This window comes from Malurus melanocephalus, unplaced genomic scaffold (assembly GCF_030028575.1).
Source record: "Malurus melanocephalus ecotype Western Australia unplaced genomic scaffold, MMel_1.1 scaffold_83, whole genome shotgun sequence".
NCBI lineage: Eukaryota > Metazoa > Chordata > Aves > Passeriformes > Maluridae > Malurus > Malurus melanocephalus.
In genome coordinates this window covers 768,805-780,870 of record NW_026623315.1, presented here as the reverse complement: position 1 = coordinate 780,870, position 12,066 = coordinate 768,805, and the positions used below count along the sequence as shown (strand labels likewise).

At 42.1% G+C, this 12,066-nt stretch overlaps 1 protein-coding gene across 1 annotated transcript in view; it reads right to left on the bottom strand.

Moving 5' to 3' along the window:
• Nucleotides 1-10,651, bottom strand: part of AVL9 (AVL9 cell migration associated) — a 39,281-nt gene extending 28,630 nt beyond the window's left edge. Inside the window, exon 1 of the mRNA XM_057367706.1 lies at nucleotides 10,477-10,651. Within this exon, the coding sequence (XP_057223689.1) occupies nucleotides 10,477-10,542 (66 nt within the window). The 5' untranslated portion in view covers nucleotides 10,543-10,651. The remainder of the gene's footprint in view (nucleotides 1-10,476) is intronic.
• Between the last annotated feature and the right edge of the window lie 1,415 nt (nucleotides 10,652-12,066).

The window sequence follows — 12,066 nt, the reverse complement described above, 5'->3', positions numbered from 1 at the left end:
AGGCAATCTGGTTTTGTTCTTTAAAGGCACTTCCTAGCCAGAATAAATTTAGTACACATTCATTAAGTCACAGTAAGAAAAGATGAGTGGAGTTCCTCCATCTAGGAATAAACATGACGGCTCTTTTAAGAAAAATGCATTGATAATGTATTTTACTAAATTACAAGTACACAATCAGAATAGAGGTTAAAAAAGGACACTGATAAAAGAGAAATTTCCAAAATACATGTGCATGTCCACYTAAACTATTGCATTCAAACATTAGACAGGTAGTTGGCATTAATTTTTGGTGAGCTTCACCTATCTGTGAAAAGTGYTTATTTGTTAATCAAAGTAGGATCCTCAGTGAACATTAAACAGTGATAATTTAAAACGTGCTGACAAGTCAGTATAACCTTCCCACCCTTCCCACTTTATCTACTACCACATTTGCATTAAAGTCACAATATAAGTTCTCCTCTTTAGTAGAACAGCTATTTTGGAAGATTTCTATTCATATGAGATACGGAAAAAACATCTGGACCCAAGTAGGTTTTTACATTGGTACAATGGAGAGATTATCTAATCTCAAAAAAATCTGAAATATTTAGAATGACAGTATTATGTTAAAGACTGCTTTCAGTAAGTTACAGAATTTACAAACCAAACCCATTCCATCCTCTGAACAACTGCTTTGATTTCTCCCATTGCTTCTACTGCAACAAAMAGGTAGGATAATTGCTTGAAATGAAGAAAAGGAGATCAGCAAAACCCACTAATTGCATTTCCATTTAGAAATCTTTTTCCTTCATAAATCATTACAACACATTTAATTTCAACACCAACCCTTCCTCTCAAAGAAAAGCAGAAGTATGCTTAGTAGGATTTGACACTAAGCAGCAGTAATCAAAAAACCCCAAAAGATGAAAATTACATCTAAAACTTGATACCTCTTTACAAATAAATCAGTGTTTGTTCTTCACTCAAGATTTCTAAAATCAGTTTTCCCAATTTATTAATCCTAGCATAGCCAGACCCAGAGAAGACCAGCACACCAATGATCCTATCTGAATCACCAYAACAAATGCAGCACACAGCCAAATGAAAATCTAAGAGCATTGTTTGTCTTTCAGCACTAAGAAGTATTTATTATTTAAGTAACAATTGAATTTAAATGACAAACTTTCCCCATTTTTGCACAACRGAACCAACAGATCAGGATCTGCAGGGCGAAGAGCCCATGGACATAACAATGATACCTATTGTAATACAATGACCTCTAACAGCAGAGTTTTAAATATATGTTGTATGTTTATATGTGTATTTTTAACAACTATGTATAATACATGTACACATGCATACAAAAATATATATGAATACATATGATACATATTAATATAGGTGTATTTTAAAATACGCTATATACACAAATAGCAACAGCAAAAGAAATCCCTGTATTAGAAGAAGGCAGGGCATAGTAATTTCTATCCTTTCAGTTCCTGAAACCAGCACTTCCTCACATTCCCATATTGCTAAAGCCATAGAGTGGCCACTTACACAAGTTCTAAGGCACCATTTGTATGCACAATATCAACCATTCAAGTTTGCTTCAAAAACTCTGACTTGGTTAGCAAAGTTCTGGTTCTTACTGAGGCCCCTAAAAGATAAAATAACCTGAAACACCAAAACCTTTGTCTTCAAAGCATGMTAGCATGAATTCTACACACTCTTCCCAATTATTCAACACTTCATTTTTATAGTCATACAGTTCAAGCCCTACATATATCCTGTGCTTTGGAACTTCGGTTCTTATCAATCTCTTCAAAGAAAGTAAGTAACAACAACCCCCTAGCCCCCCAACCCCAGAAAAGGGACTGCAACCATTCCAGCCAAGTGGACTTGTTGGGAATGCTGTGCCAACAAGATAAGATTCATACCATTACAGAAAGCAAGTAAGAATTCATACAGGATGAATGCTGGCAAGAGAGAGCAGCTTCCCTCATTAARCAAGTGAGGGCACCCTAATCTGTATGACACACAGATGTCTGACCTGTAGAGACTAGGGTCAGCAGTAGCCAACTGTTCACCCACAAATCATCTCTTAATGCCCATCTTGTGCCCACAGGCTCTTACTGAGCACACCCAGCTACAAGGATTGGCAGCATTTCCCCTCTCCAGGGATAGCACCCAAACCTCACACATGAGACTCAGACACGCATCCTTTCCTCAGCTCTGCTGCACGCCCAACAGGAAGAACCAGGCAAGAAGTTGACAAATGATACACTGAATCCACCTTTCCAGGGGGAAAATGAAGGACCAGGACTGCAGGCATGCTTTTAAGTGCTTTTCCTCATCGGTTTAGAAATGGCCATTGTGTGTTGTTCACCCAGCATCTAGCACTAAATTGATGCAGTCCAAGCGAACCATCACTTGGTCTTACGAACCAACAACCATTCAGGCTCTTTGCCATGGACATCTGATGGGCCCAGAATTGCTCTCAGTAAATTTGCTCCTTCCTTTCAAGTTTCAAAATCAGAAATACTCCTGAGAGCTGGCAAATCTGGCTCACTACCACGTACAAGGCTGAGAAGCTGCACAAACACAGTAACGTAATGAAGCACAGAACATGCTCTGCTCTGGGTAAGCCCAAGCCCCGTGTCCTGCCCCCCAGCATGTTAGGGCAGGCAAGGAACTTGCTTTCACATTGCATACCCACAGATTTCTTTGCTTTTAGAAACAGCACACTGCCTAGGTATATTAATTGAGCACATCATACAGGCTATGATTACCAAAATTAGGCACAGATCATCAAGTAAGGCAATATTAGGACAGGGAACACAAAGTCAAACCTTGGAAGTCCCAATTTACTCTAGCTGGAGTGACCTCTGTTCAGTAATTTTACAGCTTTGAACTTCCCTCTATTCTACATGTTTGTAAATTAAGTTGCCACCTACAAGTGCCAACAGCCCAAGCCACTAWCTGAAAAATCTCTGAAATAGGTAAGTGAAAGGTGCAAGAAAAGTACAGAAATACATATCTTACTGATTTAGCACTAGTTCATTTATTCAAGTGAAAGGTCAAGATTCCTGGCACAGGATATTTAAATAAMTACTCAGATGTTATGACACATACAAAGAACAGACAAATCATAAGATGAAAGTTAACTATGATGACTATGGGAAGAATTGCATAACTGCAAATGGGTATTTAGGAACCTTCTTTCAACCTGCACATCAGGGGAACTAGGGAAAAAATTTCCTATGGAATCCTTCCTTCAGTATGGAATACTTTACTTCCCRGGCAGGACTTCACAGAAGTGACTGCAAGATTATCAAAGTACAGGGCTCTTTGAAAAACTAAACAYAGAAACAAAACAAAGAAACAATAAAATCGACCATACCCCAGAGTTTTTCTTGGAGAATAAGCAATAAATACTAAATAAGTGGATAAAACAGATGTGCAAAAACTGGCACTMATCATTAACTCTACACAAGAGATCAGAATATGCAGTACTGTTTASAGAAGTACAYGTGTACTCAGCAATTCATTGTGTCYTTAAAATTATTAGCACCCCGTGCTAATTAGCCTTACTAATAAAAGCTAAAAGCTTTAAAAGTTACAACCCATTGAGCATAAGCAAATCCATRAATTTCAGACAAAAGACTAATCTTTGATACTTGATGTATGGTATGATTAACTTTATTAGAAGATTTCATGCTCATAACAGTCCTTTAAAGTGCTTTAAAATTATTAAAGCAGGGAACAACACCAAAGGAATTGTTTACAGGTTATCATCAACAGAAACAGGAACAAAGCACTTCAGCTTGATTCCAGCCTAGTTCCTTTTCAACTCATTTTTTGTTTCTGTTGTTCCATTAACAAGATCTTGTTTAATCACTAGACAAGATTACCTATTGCATAACTGTGCCCCCCCAAAACAAAGACACAATGAACTTAAAGACAACAAAGCATACACTTCACTTACAGGTTTAAGAGCATCAAGCACATCTAAGAGAATCACAGCAACTAATGGAGTGACAAAGATCAAGAAGAGGAAAAAAAAAATCTCCAGTAAAGTAAAGCCTTCGAAGAAAGGCAGCAAGCAAAACAGGGTCTAAGACAGGCTGAAGTGTTTCCCTGAAACTTCCCACCCATGGAATCTATGGAAGAGAACAACTTCAACATTTCCCTCTAGAAAAAATSTGCTACAATCAAGAGTGCAGCAGACCTGGAAACGTAGGCAGTTCTCAGRAGTTGATAAAAAGTGCAGACTGACCTTGCTCATTCCTTAGACATCTCCTGGTTCTGCTAAGTCAAGTCTAAATTGCCAACATTTTTTGCTTTAAGACACAATCTTGCTAGGTACAAATAAAAAAGGTCACGTGCATGGATTGCTCAGGCCACGTCTGGTGCCAGTTTCAGCAGATTACAATGAGCACCATCTCTCTCTTCATCTTCTATCTTCATCTTCAAGAGCTCAAGTACTTGAAGCACTCAGATGATGAAGATCAGACWCACACTTCAGGGAGGTGAGAATTAAAAAAAAACATTCTTCCCTCTCAAATATCATATTCAGGCTCTTCTCTTAAACTGGGTATCAGCTGTCTCATTCCTGATCTCAGGTTTCCTTTGCATGCCAGGAAGAAAACCTGTGGTCAGGGAAGACAGGGGGATTGGTGCTCAAGCACAGTCCACACAAAAACAGTCTCACACAGAGAAGCACTCAGACACTACTTTGGAGAAAGGAGGCATCACATTTACATTATAAAGTTCAGTACCTTGAATATCCTTATAGCAAACTTTGGGATTCCATGGAAATATRCCTTTTGGTATTTACAGTAATCCACTCCCATGTCTGTGGGAGTTTGAAATGTCATCCTCCACAGAAATACAGAGAAGTGGGTCAAGACACACTGCCGTTATTTCACCGATCCCAGAGCCCAGGCAAACAAAATTGACCAGGAGYGAGAGCATTCCAGGACACACACAGCACTTACTCACCTTCCCTACCACTTACAATTTAATTTTTTTCCACAATACAATAAGAAGTACATATGTTAAAGACAGCCAAGAGTAATGTAGAATCATTCTAAGCTTTTAAGAGGATACATAAGACAATGGTCACCTGCTGCACAAGGTCAACAGTGATTTGCAGAACTGCTCAGGACACCGAGTGCAGAAAAGCTGGGCCTTGCCCCAAATGAAGTGAGATTCTGTGTGGCCTCACTGGTGGTGAAAAGGGGCCTGAGTTCACTCAGATGTAATTAGCCTCAAAGCAGCATCAGAAGGCAGCAATTCTTGTGGCAGGTCAGGCACTGCAGCAGCAGAAGGTCCATGAACTTCCTCAGCACTCAGCCAGGGGGTTTACAGAAACTTGTGCTTAGCTCTCCCACCCACRAGTTTTTCCAGCTTTGCTGAAATTTCTCTGTCCCCTCCTTTACAAATACATCAGCTCTCATTTTAACTTTGCTTTCAAAATGAATTATTTTTAGAGTACTTGTGATATTTTAAGCCTTCCTACACCCTCAGAGACTATTATCTCTCTGCTTCCCTATGTAAATAAAGCCTGGAGACACTGCTCAAGTGAGGGTCACAGCACATGTGATCACTACTGGAAAGCTGCAYTTCTGTCTTCTACCTTCATCATAAAGCAAAGGTCTTTCCTGTATTTCCAACAACCCTTGGATCTACTATTCAAGGTCTGTTCAGATTACAATTTTGCTAAAGACTTCTATTATAAGGTAGGTAAGGATCTTCCACACTAATTAATGCAATCAAAAATTAAAGTGCTGTAAGGCAAATTAAGTGTTTTATCACTCACTTGTAATGAGAGACAGTGTTTCATGATTCTGAAAAAAAAAACCTTATTCTTTATTTGCTCTGAAATCACTAGCCACTCACCACTACAGCTCCTCAAAACTACTGAGGAATTTGTTATCAGCTGCTCCAGCAGAAAGACACAAATAGCCCTGAAGTCCAAGTTTTATCACCTTACACTGACCAGTAACTTGATACAGTAAGTAATAAGTTGAGCAGCTACAGACACTCCAAAAAAATCTGACCATTCCTATGGCAGATTTCCCTTATTGTCACTTTGTGACCCAATGTTTTTGTGCCTTGAGTCCTGCAGAGCCTGAGAAATGTGTAGAAAATCCTACTGCACCAAAAGTGTGGTTACATTAATGGACAGCTTCGAGCAACTACACATGAAGAAGTGATGTGTTTGCTGTTACTTTTGCCTGAAGYCACTTCCCTTATCCATAGCAATAAGGAGTCAAAAAGGGAACTTATTAATGTTCGTCATTTCATTGAAAATCATGATTGAATGTATACTGCCCATGAGCTCTGTCCACTGAGGAACRTTTACTATTTAATGACTCACTGAGGAGGGTTCCCATAATAAATCAGCCAGCACGTAACAAAGCCAAGAAACCAGTCACCATGTCTGCTTCCTGCCAGTTGCCATTCCCTTCCTTAATGGGCCTATTGAAAGTGTGTCAAATATGAGGTGGACCTACTAGCTTGTAGCCAAGCTTCTCCTCCCATTCTCTACACTCTCTGCCACAAGCACCTCCAATACTTGGCAAAGAGAGACAGCAACCAGCACTTTTTGCAAAACTCCTTGGATTCACATTTCAACTCAGAAACTAAGGGACTCAAAGAAACAGGATGGCAATCTGTTCATGTAGACAAGCAAAAGCCTGCAAGTTCTCCAAAAGTTTACTCCATACTTGCTGGAGAAAACTCCTCCCAATGTGTTCACAATTTTTCATGCTTTAATTTTCAGATAACACAAAGCTTTCGTGACAATGAGTGGCAACTCCCAAGCTTTTAAAAATTGCCTGGGAAACTGGATCCCCAGACAAAACAATGTACACATGGTAAAACTTGACTTTCTCTCATATTCCAGCAAACAGACCCCCAGTTAAACAGTCGGCCCTTCAAAGGAACACGAGGAACAATTGTGGTGCTTGTATTTCCCAATCCAAAGGCACAGAGAAGCAGATTCTCCTTCTCTTTCAAAATGAATGCCTATGGATTGTTTTTTTCAGATCTATGAAAGAAAAAGATATTCCTATCCATTTCCAAACTGCACATSAACATCTTTGTAGGTTACACATTTCTTATCCTATAAGTTAATCAACAGGAAGAACTGTACATKTTAAGTGATGAAGATTCAGAAGCAAAGGCAGCTAATGAAAGACCTAGCATCAAGAAATCAAYTGAAAATCCTAACTTCACAGGCTTTTCCTAGTAAGACTATAGAGTAAAGAGGTGGGAACAGAAACTGAAAGGAGCCTTCTCAGTCAGGCAAAACAAGYTGATTTCCTAAGGACAGGCAGCCTAGCTCTATGATCTCTCAATCTTAAGTTTTCCAAATTCACTCTGAGTGACATCCATTTAAGCACTGCTGTGGACCTTTGCTTTTCTGCACTTTGCAGTTTCAGAGATGCAGTCTGCACCACATCCTCAGGCAGTTCCTATCCACTGGTTCTTGTGACAAGACTAATTTGGACTAAATGGCTGGATTTTCCTCCTCATTTTTCACTTTTGAACAGTTTCTTGGAATACAACTACATGCAATGCAGCATTTCMATGAATACTTCAAAGGCCATTATCAATAATTTAAAAGTCATTAAGAGCAGCCCTGTGGAGGACTTGGGGGTGATGGATGACAAAAAACTCAGCATGACAGGCAATGTGCACCTGCAGCCCAGRAAGCCAACCACAACCTGGGCTGCATCAAAAGGAARGTGGCCAGCAGGCCAAGGAAGGTGATTTGTCCTCGCTGGTCTTCACCTTGTGCCAGTGTATCTGCTGTCTGCAGCTGTCCAGCTGCAAACAGAACCTGTGAAACAACTACCTCAAAAGCAACCCACCAAAATAAGGTTTGCTTTTTGGTCACCTCAGTTCCCCATTTCAGCTTACTACACAACTGCCTCCTCTTTCCAGTGAAGAGGCACGAGAGGAAAACGGAAGAATGTTCCTGTACTTACAGAGGAATTAAGTACTTCCTTTGCAAGCCTACCTAGGGAAGTCTTTCTACATACTCCTGGAATGCAGAYTGCCCAATGACTATCTCATCCAGTTCTGGAAGAGAGCATCCAAATCCCTTTTCCTGAAAAGTGGATCAATTTATATGCATTGATAAACACATTATCACACTATAGGATTACATTCATTGTCATTCTTGCCCTCAAACCACACTACTTTGGTGACTTAGCCTTCATCACATCCTCTTCCAGTCAGGTCAGCTCCTAAGCTTATACTGTTATTATTCATTCTTATCACACAACTTCATAATGCACTCTATTTCTATCACTCCAGCATTCCTTACCATCCAGCTCTCGTACAACTTTCCCGTTTTTCTTTGAAACACTGCTCAAGTTTGCTTATCATAGTTCAATTTTATGGTGTAAACAGCACCAGCACCGCTTTCAACCTTGAGAAACACWTCTTGCAAGTATCCTTCAAACCAACAGTTCCTCTTCTGACTCAAATCTGTTTCTGCTTCCTCTCCTTCATACTACTCTTTACCCAAGTACCAGCTCTTGCACTAATTTTCCTGTATCTACACCTTAAAAATAAGTGTGATACCCTTTCAAGTTCCCAAMAAATTAGAGCTACTCCATTTCTTTCACAGAGAAAGGAATTCAATCACTTATTCTTACAAAAGATGCAGGTCAGTCAGGCATGATCTATCTTTAGCAAATGCACATAGGACTCAATCTACTTAGTTTCATGCTGTTAATTAATTCCTTCCCCCAAAAATTCTCAAGAGTTTTKCATACTACTGATGCCAGGCTCATTAGGCTATAGCTGTGCAGCTCCTTTCCTCCATATCTTTCAGGAAATGTTTTCTATAGTTCAGTAAAAAAYCTGCTAAGTCAGAGGTAGGATACATTTAAAATTAGATTTCTGGTTATGTCTCCCTTAGGAAGCCTGGCTGCTTGTGGTTCTACTGACTGTCATTCTATTCCTGCAATTCCTCCTCCCTTTGACAAAGCTAACCTATACCTCTCCCAAACTGCCTTCCTCTCCGTCTTCTCCAGGTCATTTCTTGAGATAAAGAGCAGTTCAGACGTATTCTGACCTAATTTTTGACAACACATCAAAATGTCCTTCTACGARCATTTTACTGGCAACAAAATAAAATTCACCACTACTAATAAATAGTTTGGGGGGTTGTTTGGTTTTTTTTGTTCCTTTTTTTTTCCCCCTTGTATCAACACTGCTTAACATACAAAAAATAAATACACACTCCAGAAGAACAGAAGAAACAAAAGCCTAGGTCTTTTCTAAGAGGCAAATGACAAGGAAAGGGCAAAAACATGCTCTTCCTCCTACAGATACCCAACTAATGCTCAACTTCTAACAGTGTTGAACAAGAAAGTGCCTGATAAATATCACAAACCTCACAACCCAGATGATCTAATTACTTCACAGGAACTGATCCTGTGAACATCCATATGCTAACAGCCCCCAGACACCCTGAAGAGAAAGGATGCATTAGAGAACCATGMACATCTTTCAGAAATTGAGTTATGGCACCTTAGCGTCTGAGAAATTGTGCTTGGATTTTTCTCTGAAGCAATAATTTAATTCTCAGCTACCTTGTATGGAATGTGTTTATGTCAGATCAACTCTTTTATAACAATAACCATCGTGTTCATTAGTGTCTTGGTAATTTTTATAAAGGCCAGGAACTTGCTATGGAAGAAGACTCACTGGAAATCCAACATTATGTCTATCTGCTCTTGTCACAGCAAAGCAGCTGCATGGGCAGCCGCATCTCATGCTTYAAGGGTTAAAAAAGAATTAAAACAATCAGAGCATAAACCAACTATGAAATACACGACATAAATCCTTCCACCTTACAGGCCACACAAAACAGTCAAGCATTTATGAAAGCAGGGAAGARACAGGCAAAGAAAACTTAAATCCAGGGTGGGCTTGTACCCTGGGGCTGTTTGGTAYAAGATGTACCTGTGAGCACTCAATGCTGGCCCGTCAGGGAGAGAGGAAGGTACATTAAAACACCGTTTGGAGGGCTTTCCTCATCATTCTCTCTCTGAACGCATCAAGCACGCACGATTCGAAGCAGATACGGCGTGTGCCGTCGCCCCTYATTCCCGGGAGCTCACCCCGCCGGCCCTCGCTCCGCCTCGCTCCCGGCGGGAGCGCCGAGGCGGGGCGGGAATGGAGGCAGCTCCATGACCACGACCTGCCCGGGGCGAGCCGAGTCATGGCCCAGCCAGGCATCCCCGGGCCGGGGGAGGCCGCGGCCAAGCGGGGCCTCGGCGGCTCCCGACCCCTCCTTCACCGCCCCCTGAGCGGAGCGAAGCCCCCCGGCCCCGCCGGACGCGCCCCTCCCGCAGCGGCTCCCGCAGCCGGGCAGGCGCCGCTCGGCCGGGAAAGGGAGCCGGGGAAAGGCCAGGAGGAAGCGCAGGAACAGAGAGGAGAGGCGGGAGTCGAGGGGCACCCGCGCCCCCTCACCTGGCAGCCCTTCTTGTGGTGGAAGCCCACCACCACGATGTGCAGCACCGGGCCCCGTTTCTCCATGGAGCAGCCCGGCGATGGCCGCGCCGGAGGATGCCGCCGTGCCCGGGCTCTCGCTCCGCCCCCCGGGGTCCGGCGGGGACGCAGCCCCGGCCGCCTGCGCTTCCGCACCGCCGGCCCGGGAGGGCGGGCACGGCCCGCAGCACCGCCCTCCTCCCGCCCCTCCCGGCGCGGGCCGCGCAACTCGGGGGTAATCAGGGTCGGAAAGATCTCCCCCATCTGCGGGTCCGGGTCGTGCAGGTTAAGGGCAGCCCACAAAGAAGCCTGGGGTTTGTTTCAATACAGTTTTCTCAGGTCGGTTGCCGAAGGTTAAAACTGAGGAAAAAAAACAAGGTAAGGCTTCTTCCCTTAAGGGGCTAAACCTGCAACAAGAGGAGGGTCAGCAGGGGCCTCATCGCTCTCTACAACCTCAGCCACCTACAACCTGAAAGGAGGGTGTAGCCAGCAATGGGCCGGTCTCAGCTGCCGGGCCTGAAGTGAGAGCACAAGAGGAAATGGCCTTAAGATGAGGCAGGAAAGATTCAGATTAGAAAAAAATACTTCAGTATTAGGGTGGCCGGGCATTGGAATAGGCTGCCGAGGCAGCTGGTGGAGTCATCACCCCTGGGATGTTTACGTCGCCTCTGGCTCTGGGTGATCGGGTTTAGGGGTTACAGTGCAATGCTGGRTGGACACCTGGACTGGATGATCTTAAAGGTCTCTTCAAGCGTTGATGGTGACTCTATGATTGTGTTAACATATCTTAGCATACCCTAGAAAGAAGACAGTTCAAAGACTTGCCCAAGAGCACAGGCAAGTTTAGTGTGAGAGAAAAACAACAAAAAAAAATTAAAAACTGTATCTTAGTGCACTCATACCATGCTCCTTKTTGAACCTTTGTTACGATTCACTTCTGACTGCTTGAATCAACAGCTTTTGGTAGAGGCTGTACTCTTAATAATTAAGATTCTCTGTGGAAATCGGAGGAGGATAATCTTTTTGAAAGACTTTAAAAGAATAGTGCTTAAAGAAAATCTCATCACTAACACRGTACCCAGGGGCACAAATTATAACAATACAGCATGTTATCTCATATTGTCTCTCCACTTCAACAGAAGTATTGTTATAGAAAAAGTATACTGCAGGGAACACAGGATAAGTTACAAGGAGCAATCATTGTGGCAAGGAAATGRTTTCTTATTAGTATTAGCCTGTAACTGACTGTTTAGTATGGTTTCAAAAAAAGAAAAATGCATGCAATATTGGCCATTATCTCCTGCAGTAATGAGATATCCCTGAAAAGATGCATGTGAGTGCTTACAGTTCATTCTCAGTTCATTCATTCAGAAAGTGCAGTCTGGCATCACTCTTGCTGTGATGGATTATGCATTATAGAGGCGTCTCAGTGATACTACTGGATAATGGTGGCTTATGGCTTCTCTGAATAGATTTTTTTTTCTGCTTGAAATTCTCTTTCCTGTTAGAGCAATAAAAATKTTGAACTGACAACATCAGTCTGGTCTGGGAAAATACACTAGTTGACATCAT